The sequence below is a fragment of the Nematostella vectensis genome, chromosome 2 (genome assembly GCF_932526225.1).
Source record: "Nematostella vectensis chromosome 2, jaNemVect1.1, whole genome shotgun sequence".
Lineage (NCBI taxonomy): Eukaryota > Metazoa > Cnidaria > Anthozoa > Actiniaria > Edwardsiidae > Nematostella > Nematostella vectensis.
Window position 1 is genome coordinate 10,922,669 of NC_064035.1, and position 19,803 is coordinate 10,942,471.

Sequence of the window (19,803 nt, forward strand, 5' to 3'; positions counted from 1 at the left end):
AGTGGGGAGGGGAGGGGGCGGGCGCTTTCTTCTTGGCGCCAAGAAATAGAGCTCACAAGTATATGATAGTAGACTTGCTTCAAGTCAAGCTCAGAGTCAGTAATCGAGCGAAGCGAGATTAAATCAGCGTTTCTTTTGTTCTTTTTAAAGTCCACATTTATGTATACATACTCGCAAGGATAGTTTGGCTATCCGACGGAGTTTTAGACTAGCAAAGGTCGCATGCGTGATCCGCACAATTGGCATCACGCTAGCCCGGTCGCAGCTCTAGATCCCACATGGATCTGAGCTGTGGTTTAAAGCACTTCGTTCGAGTCGAAGTCGCCCTGCAGCAGTTTTTTTGCCGATGAAGTTTAACTGAGGCAAACCGGCTATGCCATGCTGACGAGTCCTAATAAGGACGAAACAGCTGTCTATGGTTGCCGAACTGCACGGGTAATAGACTATGCTAGCGTCCCGTCTTGGCCCGACTGATGCCAATGTGTGTATGCTAGTGTGCTTTTAAAGTTCCTTTTTCGGTCACATGACTTTAGTATGTCCTTATTATGCAGTTTTCGGCGACATGTTATTCACTTGAAGCCTTCCAGCTCACTGTCCGGCTGTTGTGTGTGTGTGTGGGGGGGGAGGGGTTGCGTTCGCACCCCCTGCAACCCCCCTTCCCCCTGGGTACGACGGGCCTGTTAATACGTATCCTTGACTCATGGATTGTGCATGCCAAAACCGAGATAAGTTAAACCAAGAAGTCTGATTTGACACTTTGTCAAATTATATACAGTCTACGGAACAGATGCTCATTTGCATAAGCCACTGTCCGGCGTCCTCGATTCCATGCGACGCCATTTTCTGCCATTTGTCATGACAACAGCCCACGCTTTGACGAAGGCGATGTTTTGCGAAGTTTTATTACATTTATAACATTAGATAGTATGCTCGCCTGTTATACTTTTTAAACAAAAAGATATCATGACAATAAAGTATAAGGGTCAACTTATCTCATGTTAGCAAATCAACTTCCTAAGAAGTCTTAAAAGAATCAGATTTTGGCGATATTTTGAAGAGAATGACTAATCACATGAGAAAAGTTCTACTCACTCAATTTCACATGTTTGGTACATCCAGTACATGAAAATCATGTACAATATATGAATCTCCAACTAATAAACTCTCGGTGTGTGAAAGATGGGCTCCAGATCCTAACGCGTTAAAAAATAGGAGGATAAATTCAAAAGTGTGTCATTCACTCAGTCTCGACTAAATCTTTGTTCTAGCCGTAGAAGCGTACGTAAATAGCAAAAGAATGAAATGAACAAGTAACCGTGCATTCCAGAATGGCAACTGCGTTAAAAATAAACTTTTCTTCCCCCCCCCCCCCCCCCCCAATTTTTTTTATTTGGACTAAATAAAATTTTGTTATTATGCGTGAACATTACTCTTTAGGATGAGGTACAATTTAGAAAATGAAAACGAATAAAACGCTCAAAATATAATTTTATTCACGTCCTAGAGATTTTATGCTAATGAGTCGAGCATGATTTTTATTGTAAATTTCCTCTTCGCATTATCATGGGGGTAAGACACCAAGAGAGAGGATAGAAAATCAGCGAAAGATACCTCTTAAACCTCTTTGAAGCTAGAAACATTACTTTTGGTACTCCACCTGAAGAAGGAAAATGCCATTTATACGATAGTGTAGGCTGTTTCATTTATGAAAGTTGTTTTACCAGCTTTTAAGCAAAGCGATTCAATCGAATCAAAATGTAAACATATGACCAACGATTGATATTAACAACAACAAAAAAATACTTGCAAAATAGGTTCTATATGACAAGAGTCATCAAACTGTCATGTGACCCATAGTCCCTAATTTGTCAGGTTAAAACGGTTAAAATCGAGAGAGTCCTGTTGTTTAAAAACTAATTTAAACCACGCAGTGAATGTTGCAGTGCTCCAAAAAGGTTAGTGAAAAAAAAAGTTAGAAGACCCATTTTTAGCTATGGTTGCAAATCAGACAGCCTTTGTTACATCAACCGTATGCTAGATCAAAGGTAAACCCCCGTGAGCCAACTTAAAGGTCATCAATGACAATTATTTTTATAATTTTAAATAGAAGCTTTAAACGACCAGAAAGGCGCAATGCGCCATTGAAATTGTTGTGAACAATAATGCGATAAATTTTAGTGAAGGAAAGAACCAATACGTCCGATCTCCGAGATTTCTAAGAAATGATCATGTTAATGTGAATGATTTACGAAGTTTGGCGATCAACTTAGAAACAAAATTTGTGCTCAAGTACAGGCTTGGGTTTATTATCATTGAGCTAGTTAAAAAGCTTGATAAGTTATCTTATCCGTGTGAAACGATGACTTGGCGTCGCATGGAATTGAGGACGCCGGACAGTGGCTTATGCAAATGAGCATCTGTTCCGTAGACTGATAGTAGGGACAACTAGGCATATGTAGACACAGGCTTACCAACCTCTCAGTCAGTCTCCAGTCAATCCCAGTAACTAGCTCGAGTATTTTCACGATTGATCACCTCCTGTAGTTGTCCTATAATTGTCTTATATCCTAGAACCCCTAGAATAAAGGTCACAATAAACTCCCATTGCTTTGTGATGTGTATTTATTCAGAATAAGCGGTATTTCTAACTTTTGAGCAGTTGAGGGTTCCGCGTTACTATATAGTAACGCAACTTTTGGCAACAAATTGGTATATAATCGATCCAAACCATTAAAAAGTTCGTTATTTCATCTAAAAATGGTTCTGGAAAGTCCTCACTCGTTTTACGTGTGCCCACGAAATCTGGACAGCGGCTTTTATAACGGACGTTTGAATATCCAGCGGTTATATCGAGGTTGCAAGGGACGCTGGGGCAACTCTCATTAAACCCACAAGCCCATCGATCTCTAGGAAACCAGTAAACCTAAAGTTTGCGTGAATGAAGGGAAAATCAGGCAACGAAAGGGCGGTCAATCGACGTCGTCAAATGCAACATGGGCTACGGATCGTGTGGTAGAGTTTCCAAAACAGCGTGTAGCGAGAATCGATCGATCATTAAAGGCTGTGAACTTATCACTGCCTAAAGCATCATGGAGTATATTAATATATGATGTATATACTGCATTTAATAACACGATGCCTATCCAAATGAACTTTGACTGATTGTTGAGTTCAAAGAGATTGATCGACAAATGTATTTACATTTTAATGATTAATTAAACATATCTAAACACATTGACCCCTCAACCGGCCTCTACCGGCTTTGGGAAGTACCCACAAACCAAAAAATTCATAAATTCAAAATAAACACAACAAGATGAAGATACTCAGGCATCAGTCTAAGGGATAAATGGTCTTGCAGATATGCATCCAACCAAGGTGTTGGCATCTACTCTTAAGCCAAATAATAGCACAGGTTCTTTGACAAATCTCAAATCGAACAAGGAGAGAAAAGCAGAATCACCCCTCTCAATAAAACGCTCAAAATACCACACAAGGGAGAGAGATCAGCAAACACAGCTCAAGACACAAATAGATACCTTTATTCTGATCCTCCAGGTACATTTCCCTGGCCTCAAAACACAATGTCCATTCCTTGAAGGATTGACAACCACGAAAATATCTTTACGTATTGCAAAGCATTCTGGGAGATCCAGGGGAAAATTCACGAGGGGAGGGCCAGTCAACACTCCTCTCCCCAAAGTCAGATGGTTTTTTATAAGACTTTTCACCCCGAAGCCAAACATATCAATTCCAGGTCATACAGACCCAGAATAGCAGTGTAAACAATTTTGCAATCAATTTGGTTTCAGAAAAGACAGCATTTAGGAGAGCTGTGGTGATTCATTAGAAAATTATTTTCTCATCCGCCAAAGCCAAACAAGAAAAAATCATCATGAATCCACCTTTGCTTGCAAATATCCATAAGCAAAGCACTCAATTATGCCCCAAAAGACTTCATGATGTCCTGAGACACTCTCCTAATATGCTCATAGCTGTATTTTTGATGAAAAATACAAGCAACCATCAACTTGTGCTGGCTTCAGCACAACGACGAGGGATTAAAAGTGGGGACCGCAAAGCACTGTTGGAAAGCTTGGATACCGCTGACTAGGTGCAGCTGTGTTTGACTTTGACGGGCTGTATAAAACTCAGAATAGGGGGGGGGGAGGTATCTGTTTTCAGTCTGTTTTTGTAAATTCAGCTCCAAAAAAGCCAGGAGTCAATGGGTTAATGATTGGAAAAAATATTTAATGAAATTCGTGAAATGAAAACAAGCAAACAAATAGGTTTTGAGCATTTATCTAGAACAAACGACTCTAGAGAGCGAGCAACTTTTTTAATTTCTGGTGGCAACTTTGTGGGATATATTAGCAATTTTTAGAGCAACTTTTGGCAATCTTTTCAAGCAACTTTTCCCAAATTTACTAGCACAATCTACACATGCCTAGAGACGACACCCAAAGAAATCAGTGATCCCCCTTTTAAAATCCAAACACTTTCGACAACCCCCTTTAGACCTCGGAAATTTTCGAGCCCCCCCCCCCCCCCCCCCCCACACACAGCACAGTATCCCCCCCCCTGAATAAAAAATGAACCTTCCTTAACAATAATACTTTAGGTCGCTAACATAAACAAACTTGTTTCTGAGTTTTAAAACCCATCTGCTTTTAGAGCGGCTTGTTATTAGAAGTTGGTGAAATGCTGAACGTTCTTGTAACTGAAATGCTGAACGTTATTGACTCTGCCCAGCTGGGCACCTACGCGCGGCCTTGCAAACGCCCTTAGCCCTCTAGCATCCCCAATAAACAAAAGTCCATTACTGACGCAATCCGAGGTCTGTGTCCGTGCTGCGTATGCTGTGTATTGGCGTTACGTAGTAACCATGACCGCCCACGACATTACGATGACATCATATTTCACGCCGTCAACTTGACCCAGAATGACAGACAATGGTATATATCACTCATTAGCTCTATTTCTTCATCTTCTCAACAACAACGGTTCTCTGTTGTCCACGATTGAACACACTGAATACTGAGTACTTATCAGATGATAGGGGTGTTTCGAACAACTAACTTTCTTGTATAATGTGCATACACTTTCTCGATTCTTGATTGCGCAATTTTTAAGAATCAGAATTATTTTATTTTTGCACTATTTGAAGGAGTAATACAGCTTTACGTAATGGAATTATAAAAAAAACATAAGTATTGTTCAAAGAACGCGCTTTAAAAAAGGTATCGGTATTATCTGGAGTTGTTTACTGTAATTTAAAGATTCTATAACTTTTTTCGTAGGATTTGTTTGTTTTCATTTGAAGAAAATTATGAGAAATTCTGATTGGCTGGTAAACAATGGGAGGCGGGGATTGGAGTGCGGCGCGAGCTCGCAGTCGATTTCGTGTGCCGACCCTTGAAGTTGTCTGACTTATGAGAAAACAATAATTGATCAATTATGAAAGAAAAACAGCATCGTACTATTTTTTCTATTTTTTTTTCTACTGTACCTACCAAATGCCATGGTCCTGATCTTGTTTTTGTTTTAACTAAAAATCTGAGCTGAACGTTTGAATTTGACCCATTCAGAAATAGTATACACGTTTACATTAAACACGATTTACATTAATTCTCCATTCAAGTCGTTAAGGAGAGTATATATTTTGATCAATTAGTGAGAGATATAGACTTTCAAGTTCTCCAGTTTTCTCTGCCGCTGTAACCAGTAACAGGGTACGACGGAGTTTATTATGTCGGCAAAATCCAACTCTTCAAAACTACGTAAGTGTCGTCTCACCTGTAAAATGTTCCTGTCTGTGTAAGGTATTTAGATTTGTAGATATTTTGTTTGTCTTTGCAGATAGCAGAATCCTTGACTGTGAGAATGGACATGTTTTTGCAGATATTTCCAGACAGCAGAACGGGGAAAATGTGAAGTCTAAAGTAGGTCGCATATCTTCCCTTGGAAAGTCTGTATTGTTTATTTTTGAATTAGCGAAGGGGAGAGAACAAATTTGGAAAAAGTGCTTAGTTTGCGCTGGCTTTTTTGTAGGTTGATTTCGTGTATGGCGCAGTCTCTTCTAGAAGCAAGAACGACATTCTTTTGGTCTTGCAATCCGTGGACTACAACGTAGAGGCTGCGATTTCTATATTTTCTCGAGGTAAGCTACTACTAGTTGAATACGATATCTTAATGTTATCTCGTTTGTGTCTTTATGAGAATTGGATTAGTTAAGATTCGCAATTAATAAAGAGAAAGTTTGCCTCGATCTTTTTACGTCCAGATGCTTAAGCTTATGTAACTGCCTGCAATTCTAGCCCGGCGAAGAACTCGTAAGTTTGATGTCAAGTTAATTTTTATGTCTTGCCGCAGGCGAAGATGAAGAAGTGCTTCAAACATGGAGTTTTCAAGGGAAGAAAAACAAGGTTTGTAACTCTTACATTTTGGTACGCGAGATCAATTCTGTGAGATCGATCGTCTCCGTCACGACATTCGAGCGTTCATCATGAAATATTTACAACCACTATGCGTAGCTCACCTCATAAAAGATATGCAAAAAAGAGACCTTTATTTTGTAATATTCCAGAAAAATCATCCCTACTAAACACATTTGGCATTTATCCTAGGATTAGTCCTTAATTGCATTTTGCCTTTTTTTTGGTTTATATAAACAAAATCTTTATGGCCTTTCGACGTGGCTAAAAGTTGTTTATATCGTTGTCAATGTTGCACCATTTTGTTTTTGATTAAGACCTGTCCTAAGTCACCTCTTATTTTCTTCTTGAGGAGTTAACTTGTCGTTGAAAAGATAACAGAATATTTTTCCGAGAAAGAAACACACTTGTACTTTGACATTGACATAAATCTTCACTCACATTCTTTGCAAGTTGAAAAGAGTTGCCATGAATACTATGTTAAAACTCTAAATAAATAATTCTGCCACTTATCAATTATTATTCTTGATACCCCTTGCAAAAATCTTTTTTGTATTTTTTAAGTATTGAAATAAATAGATTGCAATGCTACAATAGTAGTGAGAATAATACTAGAGTAGCGTACCATATGAATTATATTATGTAAATAGTTGGAGTGCAGTTTAAAAGTTTCTATAATTTTTCTCGCAAACGGTTTTCTGAATTTGAATTTTTTCTTAGATTAAAAATGTTTTAGTTTTTAGTGTATAGAATGGTTAGGCATTTTAAGGATGATAAAGTGATGATTCAGCTTGGTAAATAATATTTATTTTATTGACAAATTCCCAGCTGTTACGTTGCAGCTGAATACAACTAGGTGACTTTTACAACTGTCTGAAATGATTACCAATTCAAAACGATAGTTTTTGTTAAAATACTGCAATCGCTTGAATAAGTGCCTCCCTAAGTAAGCGCCTCATCTAAGAAGAAATGTAGAATAAGCCCCTCCCCGAATAACCGTTTCGCCTGGGACATATAAAATTAAATTAGCGGCACATGGCTCATTCGAGAAATTATGGCATGCAGATCCAGTGGGTGGGTGACTCAGACTCAGGAAATGATAAAATTAAGATTGACATTTGACAATGAGAAAGAGATTTAGGATGACATTAGCATCCTCTTGAGCCTTCATGATAGGGCCCTTTCAGGTACAATCTCACTGTCCTCTTATTGGGTTATCCTGACACTGCCAGGTCACTTACTCATTGGACACTAGAAGTACTTTGTGAACTCATTTCTATCTTCTTCAACAAATCTTAAGTTTCCAGTGGAGTCAAGTGCATTTATTTACCTCTTAAATTGACAAGTTTTTTTTGCAGAGAACTAGCAGAAGGGTAAGGGGTATACTGAAGATCATGAATTTGGTTTGCTATTCTTTTTTGGCCTGATCAGGCACTTTAATTTGTGAGTGTGTGCTTATTTAGAAGTGTGTGCTTATACTGACTGAAGATCATGAATTTAATAGGGTTCTAACCATTTTGTTAATTTTTAGCCAATAAATGTTGATGAGACACTTTATTTGTTCAATGTCTTTTTACACATTATGACTCTTAAAATGCAAGGATCTTACTTTGTAGGAAATCAGGATAAGGAAACGCACAAATTATGCCCTAACATATTTGATTATAAATGATGTTTTGATAGCTCACCCTTTCCCCATTTGCTTGTGATTAATGATTGCAACTGCATTCATTGGTAAACAGGGGATGTTCCATTTCTGCAATTCCCTATCCCCCTTAAAATGTCGCCTAGCTAACATCAGCCAACCTTCTTTGCCTTTCTACACTCTTGAACGTTGAGAGGGAAGGCTAAGTTTTCCTGAACTATGGATTGTTTTGTAGAATGGTAGTAGCAAGAAAAAGCGAAATAAGAAGAAACTAAATAACAAGGAAGCGTCTAAGGAAGAGACCACAAAGGAAGGCCAAGCAAATGATTTTGATGACTCAAGTTTGTCAAATGGAGCAACCTCTTCACAAGCTCAAGGTACTACAAGTCAATGTTCACAATAGATGCTTTTAATGCACTAGATTCACAAAGTAACAACCATTTTCATTGTTTTCTATTAAATAACCAGGCCTTTATATTGTAGCTTATTATTGTGTAATGTTTTCTGTTTGCAGAATCAAAATATAGCTTCTGGTTGAAGTTGAAAACTCACCAATATTTTTTCCATTTTTATAGATGAAACAGAAAGTACAGAAAACCTATTACTGGACCTTAAATCTACCGAGGCTGTTGCCTCACTTGCTCCACCATCCCCATCAAGCTCTGAGACTTCTGGGCTGTCTGACCTGATAGCCTCACATAATGAGTTCCAGTCGTCACCAGAGCACACAGCAAAACTACATCCATCATCTGCACAGCATAAGAATGCCAAGAAATATGTGTCCAAACCTGAGCAGCCTGTAACACCCAACAACTCACACCACCACGAAACACTGAAAAAAACTATCAAAGACTTGTCACGTTCTACTTTTTCTTTGGCAAGATACAATGTTATATTGGAAGAGGTATGCTGCTAAAGGCAAAAGGATCCCCTTTCATATTCAAACAATATTTTTTATGATTTATTCTGTTATGGATTATTATATTTTCTTCAAGGTTAAAGAATTTCTAGGAATTGAGGAGGATGTTTATATTGTTATCCTTGTATTCTTTAATTGTTTATGGGCACTTTAATTATTCTATAATTGAAAGGATTTGTATTGCATTGACAATGTTTCAGACATTTATCTGATTCTGGATAATATTTTATAAACCAAACCTGAAGGTTGTTATTTTTTTTCACTTAGGAATGTGAAAGTTCATTGAAGCGAATTTCATCAACATTCAATACACTCAGAAAATGGTATGCATGAATTGCAATTTCAAGATATAGGGTATAAAATGATATCATTGATTTATTTCACTTTTGTTTTTAGTCTTTGTGAGAGGGAGGCGGCCCTTGTCAAGGAATTAGAAGAATTCAAAGTGCAATCAGGTATGGATGGGTTGATTTTTTTCTAGAACCATGTTCCTTGAAGGATGTCATTGATGATGATGGGTTTATTTTAGTGCATCTGTTGGAGGAAAGGCTTGAGGATGCCTCAGCACTAAAGCTAAAGGCTGAAAGAGCAGGAACTATGGGTGATGAGCAAGTTGTCCTTCTCAGAGCTGACATCAAGGTGAAATGACAAAAATAAAATATTTTTGTGCTGCAATATTTTGTTTGTTCACATCTGTAAACTTGAGCTCTTAAATATCCAATAAAATCTTGCATTTTTGTTTTATACAAATTATAGAGTTTTGTTGGACAGAGGAAGTTGGATGAAGAGTTGGCTCAAACAACTAGATTTGTCTGTGATGAGGAAGAAATGTTAAAGGTAAGTTATTTGATTATCAGTTTCATCTTACACTGGATAATATATGTTTCTTTGTCACTTATTTATCTATTGTTTTTGATTGACAGCTAATCAACACTTATGGACAAGGTAAGCATGAATTCCCCTGATTTTTAATATTGTTTTTTTTTTTGGTCGTAAAGGTCTATTTTTTCTTTTCTAGTGGTCCCAATAAAGCACAACTACACACCTACTGTTCTTAACCATGTAAACACCCTGCCACAACCTCATAACAAAATATCAAACACACCCAAGCCACCCATTGAATTACCAACTCCTGCATCCATCACTTCATCTCAAACTGCCCACAACACAACAACCCTGATAGACACCACAACATCACCTACATCAACTACAAGTACAGCCTCTACAACTACAGCTAATGCAATCAGGGTTGAGGAGCCACCAAAGTCGTCATTCCTTCAAGAAACTGCAGAAATGCATGTTCGACTAAAACAAGCTCTTAAAAAGCAGGTTTGTGCAAATCAAATTTCATCATACCTTTTCACAGTTGTTTACCTCTTATCTTTAGTGGAAAAAGAAGTTTTTGAGAAGAGGTTTTAAAAATTAGTTTGTATTTCTTTTCCAGGGAGTAGAGAAACCAAGTGACTCCAAAGGTATATACATTACAGTACTACTGTGATGCTTAATTGCTTTGCCCTTCATCTCATTTTTTTTGTAAACCAAGCTAATCAAGATTCTCTTAAATGGTACATTTTTTTCAAGGTTCTAGAGCCTCATCATCTAGCAAGCCTTGGAATAAACCACATGAATCAGATCACTCTCAGAACAAGAGCCACCATATTAAACCTGCCTTGCCCATGGATAACAAGGCACCGTATGTCCATCCAAATACAAAACAACAGTTTCAAGGAAAGCCGGGTGGAGAAGCTGCAAGGGAGAATAAAGATCTCGAAAAACCCAAAAGGCGGCAACGGAATAGAAGGGCCCGTAGTGCAGAAGTCTCAGCAGGCACGAAAGAGGCCAAACCTTCTGATGAAGGGAGTCAAGACAACAAAGTCGATTTTAGAAATATACTCGAGGGAGACACCAAGCGGAATCAGGAGTCACAGAAAAAGCACAGAGGTGGTACCCATTCGAGTGAGGCCCACAATAAGCCAAAGGGGGGTACCCAGCATAATATTGAGTCTCAAAATAATCCCAAGGGGGGGAGTCACTGTAGTGAATCCAACAGTAAGACCAAGAGGGGTCCCAAGCGAATTGAGGAATCACAGAGTAAGCCCAAGCGGGATACCGAAGGAAAAGAGCAATCACAGAGCAGGCCCAAGGGGGATAAAGAGGGGAAGGATAAATCTCAGCAAAAGCCCAAGGGGGATACAGAGGGGAAGGAGGAATTACTTGATAAACAAAAACAGAAAGAAGAGAAGCAGAATAAACCGGGTCCCCGGAGTCCCCGTAGAAGACCTGATTCACAGCAGAAAGATCTGAACAACTCACAGAGAAAACATAACTCGAACTCCCAAGGTAAGAATGCTTTATTTTGCGTCCACCATCTATTGTAAATCCTCTGCTACATGTTTTGATGTTGCAGACTAATAAATTGACTCTGAGTCATCAAAACATGTCAATAGCATATTTGGTATTTTTAAAAACAATGGTGGTGCTTGAACCTTATCTTTCCAATGTCTTTATATATAACCCTTTCTCATATTTTGAAGCCCTAAGCCGTTTTGGTATCCTATCCAAGCGAGCGCAAAAACGGACGCCCACGTGAGATGGTGCCCGATCATCGATAACGGAGAGGGTTTTCCGCAATAATAACACCGAATACCGCCTGCGAGAAGGCTATGTTCCTTCCCTCACATATTCTAATGCAAAAGGCCATCCCGAATGAGATTTAAAAGGGGATTAGTATACATGCAGTCATGTTGCAGTTACACATTTATTGAGGTGTTGGTGTTAGGGTTTAAAAAAAATCAACCTTTTTTTCCTCCACCTCAGCACAAAAAGGCTCCGCTGCTCGTCCCTTGGTCGAGGAGACGCCTCAAGTAGAGGAAAAACCCGATAATGCGAAAGACGGGAAAGTAGAGGATCCGCTTCCTCAGCGCCAACAGAACCGGCGACGCAACCAGAACAAAAGCGGCCGGGGCTCAAAACCACCACGGGACAACCCGCAACATGACCCGCAGTACAAGGGTATGAACGGGACGAGCAACGGGGTTGATCACGTGACCGATCTCAACGGTTTAGACGACACCGACGCCGTCAAGATCGCTAGCACCAAATCGAGCGACGCCAAGACAGTAGCGCCGGAGATTATAGTGAACGGGCACCACACGACCACCTTTGACGAGAAGGAGGTCAGAACTGACAAACCACTTGTCAATGGCTTTGCTACTGAGCATGCACACGAAGATAGTATAATAGAGAGATGATATCCGCTCCTTTGTATAGCTAAATTTATCAAAAGCGAATTTTGACAAAAAATATATATATATTCATTCTTAACGCGCTCTTTATCAGGGTCAGTCAATATTATGGAATCAGATATCAAATTTTATTAAAATGTTTTATGTTCGCCGCTTCTAACAGATTACTTATGGTAAAATTGCACATTTTGATATAACTGGAAATCGGTTTATGGAATGTGGTTTTCACTCATTGGCATGAAAAAAATTGCAAAACATCAACACAACATACTGCTTTCAAATAAAACACCACAATGACGTTTATCTGTTGTGATTTTTTTTTTCAGTGAAAAATAACGTTCATTGAATCCCCATTATTTCTTGTGTATCAAGACCCGGTCCTTTTTAAGGGAGTGCTGTTATCCCCTGTTAATGCGTAGATCGTCACCCGAACCCCCATCGTGTCTCGTAGTCAATACCAAAACAGATCGGCAGGGACTACGCTGGGATTTGAGATTTCACAGATTTCCTAATAACTGAGTGCTGTGGATTCGTGCTGTGCTATGGATGTGTTTGCGAGCAAATGTGAATTCATGGGGATATAACCTGGAATTGATTTGTTTGAGGTTGGGGTGAAAACTGTCCAACTGTGGGTGTTGACTGCTCATTTCATGTCGTTTTTTCCGTCAATCTCTCCGGACGAATGCTTTGCAATCTGTAATGGCAACAAGATCATTCCAGAAGTGTTTTGAAGCCATGGAAATGGACTCGGAGAATTAGAATAAAGGTATTTGGGTTGGCCTGAATTGTGTCTCTCCCTTGTGTGGTATTCTGAGCGTTTTGTTGAGTTTACTCTGTTGTTTTATCACCTTGGTTTGAAGCATATCTTCAAGACCATTTATTCCTTAGACCGATGCCTTAGTATATTCATCTTCATTATGAATGTTTTTTGTTGTGGGTACTTCTCAAGGCCGGTTGAGGTGTCAATGGGTTAACGTTTGGTCGCTGGTTTTTGTATGAAACATTAGTTCCAATAAAAGCCCGTTTAGAAGCTCCTTCAAAGCGTGCGATCGATCTGATCTTTGGCAAACATAATAGCTAATAATGCTTCTAGCTGATGCATGTGGGTTTTTGTGGTTTGGTACGAAATCTAATCGCATATAATTTCCTTCGTACAGGACTTGCACTAACAGATCACGTGACTAGGTAGCACTGTTTATTTTGGCTTGAGTTTGACTATGGTTTGACACTCAAATGTCACGTGATCAGTTAGTGCAATTGGCTCTTTTCAGTCTAGAACTAAAAAAAAATATATTATTTAGCCAGTATCTAAAGGGCCGACAGTATACTTCCCTTTGCCGTCCTCTCAAAACTCCTGGGTTTACGTCGCCGTCTTCGATTCCCGAATACCCCCTTGGAGAGACCCTAAAGAAAATACATACTCCGAACATCTTTTTCCAGTCTAGGTCCTAGGTGTTCTTACCGGGTTTCCATTTAAAAATGAACCGTGAGGCAGCTGGGGGTCTGGGACGAGCTGGTCCATAAGAACTTATACTGATAATACCAGGCCAGATTTCATTGACGAAATTCAAAAGCGTGATCTCTTAGCGCAAGCTCCTTATTAGAAAGTGTTTAGAAGTAGCGCGCGTGGCACAATAAAATCCTCCCCGATGTCCCTGAAGCAAACTGTCAAACTGCGCAGACCCGTGCATCTGGACGGAGAAAATTCTTGGGATTCTTATACCGCAAAATAAAAATAGTATATTAATTATCTTGTATTTATTATAAATCTTAAGTGTGGACATAAATAAAAAGCAATGGTTTTATATTACAAGGAAAATTGTCTTTACATTCGATAACCAATCTCTTTTAGCTTTTGAATTAAAATGTCTTACAGCAAAATTTAAACTAGTATTGTACCCAATGTATTGCCCTTTTCTTTCACTCCTTTTCTTACAGGCTCTCTATGATAAGCTGGCGAAAACCACACGGAATAGAGGCTTCTGATGGTAACGGCTTTTAGTTTTCACGGTGCTCAGGCGTTTTCGAAATGGCGAACGAGGAAATGGTCTTCATATAATGTTATTAATTTTCGCACAATTTCTTGATATCTCCATTTGAAAAGTGGATAAAAATGGTTGTTGTTCTGGTGACTCCGATAAAAACCCGATGCATACTTTGGCGCCAGCTGTGTTTGTAGTGTGAAACAGATGGAGGGATGTTACGGGAATACCCTAGTTTCTTCTGTTCAATATGGCGGTCCTCGCAATAGAATAGCGGTGCTAACATGCGCTAGTTTCTTCTGTTCAATATTTTGTGTGTTATGTTGATGATTGCTTGACGCTCAGGGGAGGAGTCGAGTTTGTTGACTTGACGCAAGGCCTCTTTGGCGTACTGATTAGCGAGGTCGTATGTTCGTGAGATCCCATCACTCTGAAATAGAAAGGAATAGGCAAATTCTATTGAGTGAGGGTAATTCTGCATTTACCATGCTAATAGAAGTCAGTAGCAAACACGGAAATCAAGACGTCATAAAAATCTGACGCGCAACCTGGGGATGAGGCTAGCCCAAGTGCTATCCCTTAGTGTGTGGAATTTGCACAAGTGCTATCCCTTAGGGTGTGGAATTTGCACAAGTGCTATCCCTTAGGGCCTTCTTTTCAGTCAGCGGTTCCTCTTAAGTTGTCTCAAGCTGGTCCAGCACAAGAAATAGATTGATTCACTAAAAGAATATCATTTGTGGGTTAATTACATTTTGAAACATGTAACATTAGTCTTTGAAACCTAACGAAACAATAGTTAAGGGGTAAAATTTCTGTGGCTATGCAATATTTGCTATCTTTTCAAGACAAGTATATGTGACTTTTTAAGGAGTCCCCAATCCCCTGGATCACATCACTAACCTGATAGACAGCATCAAATGCTTGCTCTACATCACCAGGCTCTTTAAAACGCCGCATCACCAAAGAGTTCAGATCAGGGAACTATAAGGATAATCATCTTAGTACAAGCGATCTTTTAAATCAATGCGTGTTTCCTATCACAAATTATCCTTTCCACAAATCCCCCCAATCAATACTTTAAATTCAAAATTCTTACAAACAAATGGTTCCACAGGTAGCCAAAGGCTACTGTCAGTGGTTTATAAAGGGATGTATAGGAAAATCTTTATGTCAGCAAAAATTAAACTTTATTGTGAAAATTAAAACTATATAGCTGGCTCACATAGCCTTTGATTGTAAAATTGAAATTTATACTAGGCTTTTCGCATGCAAACAACAATGGAGCAGTAGCTAGTCCATTACATAGGTGGCTCAGGTAGCCTTTGATTTTAAAATGTAATTTATACTAGCCTTTTCACATGCAAACAACACTGGAGCAGTAGCTAGTCCAAGTTTAAGGTCTGCTGCAGTGGCTTTACCCATCTCTTGTTTGCTGGATACAAAGTCTAGGACATCATCTACAAGCTGTTGAAAACAGAAGGTGGAGCCATAAATCCATCATGGCAAACTTGTGCTTAATGAGTTTAGTAGCTGGGACTCATGGGATGAATTGGCAAACTAAAACTAAGAAATGGGGAGCCTTATCTGCAGGTGGCTCTTATTGGGTTCTCAGTTCTAATACTTAGGCTTCATGAGGACCCCAAGCTTCTTTTGAACAAAAGACATAGATATTTTCTTTGGACGCTATAACACGTGATGTGGTGAATGCAAAAAGGTGCCTCAAAATATTGGCAAACAGCTATATTCAAAGAAATGAGGGGCTGCTTCAATATTGGTCATTCCTCCAAAAACATTAGTATATTAATATTGTTTATTATTAACCCTGTTGCAACCTGTGCTTGAGTTATAGGTGAGTGTCAGCCCACACTTCTTTACATACAATAAGACACATCTTACCTGAAATGCTATACCAACATTCCTGCCATATTGGAATGCAATGTCTTGTATGTCTGGGGGTGAGTCCCCTAGTAAGACTGCCTGGATATAAAAAAAATAATACCAATAAAAGGCTCGATGATTTACCATGCTGTAATTCAATGGTTTAAAAATCTGCTGATCTGCTATTAATTTGTGCCGATCTATATCAAAATTAAGGTGTTATGACACTTCAGGTCCATAAACTGTTCCAAGGAGTAGGACTGATCGGGTTTATTCTGATGGAAGACAATACACAAGGAAGTTGCAAGAAGCTTCATTGAGTCTTATTTCTTTAGGCTACGTAGCAACAAAGCAACCCAAAATTAACATTTACTATTTTTTTCTACCACATGTTGATTAGAAAAGTATAGGATTGGCTCACTCTGGTTTACAGGCTTTATCTAACCCTATGGTTTACAGGCCTTATCTAACCCTATGGTTTACAGGCCTTATCTAACCCTACGGTTTACAGGCATTATCTAACCCTCTGGTTTACAGGCCTTATCTAACCCTCTGGTTTACAGGCCTTATCTAACCCTCTGGTTTACAGGCCTTATCTAACCCTCTGGTTTACAGGCCTTATCTAACCCTATGGTTTACCGGCTTTATCTAACCCTATGGTTCGCAGGCCTTATCTAACCCTATGGTTAACAGGCCTTATCTGACCCTCTGGTTTACAGGCCTTATCTAACCCTCTGGTTTACATGCCTTATCTAACCCTATGGTTTACAGGCCTTATCTAACCCTCTGGTTTACAGGCCTTATCTAACCCTCTGGTTCGCAGGCCTTATGGTTTACAGGCCTTATCTAACCCTATGGTTTACAGGCCTTATCTAACCCTATGGTTTACAGGCCTTATCTAACCCTATAGTTTACAGGCCTAATCTAACCCTATGGTTTACAGGCCTTATCTAACCCTATGGTTTACAGGCCCTATCTAACCCAACAGTTTACAGGCCCTAACTAACCCTATGGTTTACAGGCCTTATCTAACCCTATGGTTTACAGGCCTTATCTAACCCTATGGTTTACAGGCCTTATGTAACCCTATGGTTTACAGGCCCTATCTAACCCTATGGTTTACGGCCTTATCTAACCCTATGGTTTACAGGCCTTATCTAACCCTACTCTTACTGTTTTGCAGCAGCAAGCTATAAGACTTGCAGTTTTCTTGTAGGTTTTCTTAAGGTAATGTGTAAACCTCTCGTCTGGGTTTTCTTTTGAACCAAGCTGCATGAATTCACCTTGAAAAAGCAAATGGACTTGTTAGGGAGAATACTTCACCTCTCATCACATATTTTCCATGTCATTACCGTATACAAATTACATTTTTTTAATAAACAGCATGTATTGCAACCTTGACAAACTGAACAATTTGTTGTTTGTGACATTATTTACCTCTTACTAATTCATCAACAATTTCTGCCAATAGTTTAACAGCTTCCACATTTCCAAATCTTGCTATAGCCAGTGATACACGGGAGAGTATATAGTCTCCAGCAAGAATACAGTTTTTATCACCATACATAAGATTGATAGCTACTTTGCCACGTCTGGTGTCTGCCCTGTCTATGACGTCATCATGTATTAAGCTTGCAGTGTGGATCATTTCGCTGATCATTGCTGCAGTCTCCTGGTCGTGCAAAATAACTCTACAAAGAGTGATATACAAATTAATGCCCTGATAGCTATATATTATTTGGAGATGTCCTTTAATAAGGCTTTCTCTTTTACAAATAATGATAACAGTAATCACTTTGATGAAAATTTATTAAATTATTAATCTAATTTATCTAATTTATTTTCATATTTTTGGAGGAAACCATATGGGTTTTTAAAAAACTCTAAAATTTTAGATCCTAGAAAATATAATCATGCACTGTTAACCATACCTGGTGACATATTGAACTTACATTCACTAGCAAGACTATTTTAGGTCTTAAATTATTACTGTGATCGGTGTGAGTGGTACTCATGTATATTAAATGATGATCAATTTAAGTGGTAGAATCTTATATAATTATCTCAAAAGATGTCAATGTCAGTGGTATACTATATATAATTGCTATATATATATTTACCCTGATCGGTGTGAGTGCTACTCATGTATTTTAACTGTTGATCAATGTCAGTGGTAGAATCCTTTATATTTACCGTGATCTGTGTGAATGGTAGTTGGTAGCAGCCGCCATTAGCAAGACTATTCTAGGTCTTATATATTTTCCTTTGCCATCAAAGTAATAATGGGAGACCCTCTGTAAAGTTTTAACAGATGTATTCAGCTCCTGAAAAAAAAGTCATATGAGAATTGTGCACACAGGACAAAGAGTGTACAGCTGCCAAAAGTGCAAGATTTCTTAATTAAAATCTTGTCAGATCTATAGGATCTTATAGAATCTGTCATTTAAAAAAGATGTTAGACCTATAATTACTATTTGCTTACATGTTTTATTCTTCCACATAGTCCAGATAGTCTAAGCTTCACATTAGCTTCTGCATCATAGGACTCCTTGCTGCCAATTGATGTGGAGTAACACCTAGATAGAACAATAAACACAAGATTGAGTCATAATTCAAAACATGCTTTGGGACAGAAGATTTCAAATGGTCCCCAGCTATAACACAGGCTAATTTACAAAAGGTGTTTTATAACATGAACCCCCTATGCAAGTCGGTCCTATGATGTATAGGTTTTTCAAAGACCACCCCCCTCCCTTCCCCCCCCCCCCCCCCCCCCCCAAAAAAAAAAAAAAAAATCTCACTGGCAAAATACAAAACAAGCCAGAGCAAGTAACGACATTCCTGGACCAACAAATAAATCTTGAGTTTCTGTAAACTTGCTGTTCGTAATGCTAATAAGTTAAGTATATTACCTACAGTACCAATCGATGTGTCGAAATTCAAATCCATCTAGTTGTTCTTGTATTAAGAGCTTTAGGAAAACGATAATAAATGACATTGTCTTATTTAACGAAAAAATGAGGATCACCTGTTATTTCTGTCAGAGTTTGCTCCATACGTGCAACAGCGCACTGGTCTTATGCAACCACGCTTTTCCACTACACACCGTCTACTTGCAGAGCGAGAAGGGAAAACCCTCTTTCCAGCGCTGAAATACCGCAAATGACCACATGCGCAACTAATAGGTGTAATCCGCGAATCACACGAGCTTTTTGTAGGAACAGTTATATAAGTTGAGCGGACTTTTTGGCAATATTTTGGTTGAGGCGCTAAGCTCTTCAAACGCGTGAAGAACCGGGCCGCCATCTTGGGCACTCTCACACTTGACATCTCGGGTAGCCTGTGGTAGAAATATGGACTTTACACTGGCGATCTCTGTGCTCCCTTTTTTATTTTAATGATGGCAATGCTCTTTACCTTCTTTTATTTATTATGCTTGCTCCCTTTCCATTTTAAGCAAATAAATTAGCTAATGGGCTGCAATTAGTGGTTCCGGTGCATTAACAGATCGTGATTTGAAGCACGACTTTTTTCTCTATGTTTCCATGGAGCTAGAAAGAGTTACCTCAGACTACGTGAAGAAGTTTCATCAATAGATTATTAGCCTTCATTCTTTTTGAGCTACACTTGAAGGCTCCTCAGGGCGGATCAAAGCCCACGTTTTTGGTAGAAATTATCAAGTTTAGAGAATATTCCTTGT

At 38.9% G+C, this 19,803-nt stretch overlaps 2 protein-coding genes across 3 annotated transcripts; one reads left to right on the top strand and one right to left on the bottom strand.

Annotated features, from left to right (window-relative positions):
* Positions 1-5,649: 5,649 nt before the first annotated feature.
* On the top strand, positions 5,650-12,546 carry LOC5521261 (spermatogenesis-associated serine-rich protein 2). 2 transcript variants are annotated; one of them, XM_032366493.2, is made up of 15 exons: positions 5,650-5,780; positions 5,860-5,942; positions 6,052-6,160; positions 6,373-6,425; positions 8,315-8,456; positions 8,655-8,983; positions 9,266-9,321; positions 9,395-9,453; positions 9,528-9,637; positions 9,755-9,835; positions 9,922-9,943; positions 10,017-10,327; positions 10,443-10,470; positions 10,580-11,338; positions 11,816-12,546. In XM_032366493.2, exons 1-15 carry the CDS (start codon positions 5,750-5,752, stop codon positions 12,247-12,249), a joined length of 2,607 nt encoding a protein of 868 aa, XP_032222384.2. In that variant the 5' UTR covers positions 5,650-5,749; the 3' UTR covers positions 12,250-12,546. The 2 variants fall into 2 exon arrangements, with proteins under 2 accessions (XP_032222384.2, XP_032222385.2); XM_032366494.2 differs by having other exon boundaries at positions 5,654-5,780; positions 5,902-5,942.
* A 1,440-nt stretch (positions 12,547-13,986) lies between these two features.
* On the bottom strand, positions 13,987-19,796 carry LOC5521148 (all trans-polyprenyl-diphosphate synthase PDSS1). Its single transcript, XM_001640896.3, has 10 exons — positions 19,521-19,796; positions 19,132-19,443; positions 18,586-18,679; positions 18,297-18,427; positions 17,541-17,794; positions 17,277-17,386; positions 16,122-16,202; positions 15,576-15,689; positions 15,126-15,206; positions 13,987-14,655 (listed from the first exon to the last, which is right to left on the bottom strand). The coding sequence occupies exons 2-10, from the start codon at positions 19,431-19,433 to the stop codon at positions 14,515-14,517; spliced, it is 1,308 nt and encodes a 435-aa protein (XP_001640946.3). The 5' UTR covers positions 19,434-19,443; positions 19,521-19,796; the 3' UTR covers positions 13,987-14,514.
* Between the last annotated feature and the right edge of the window lie 7 nt (positions 19,797-19,803).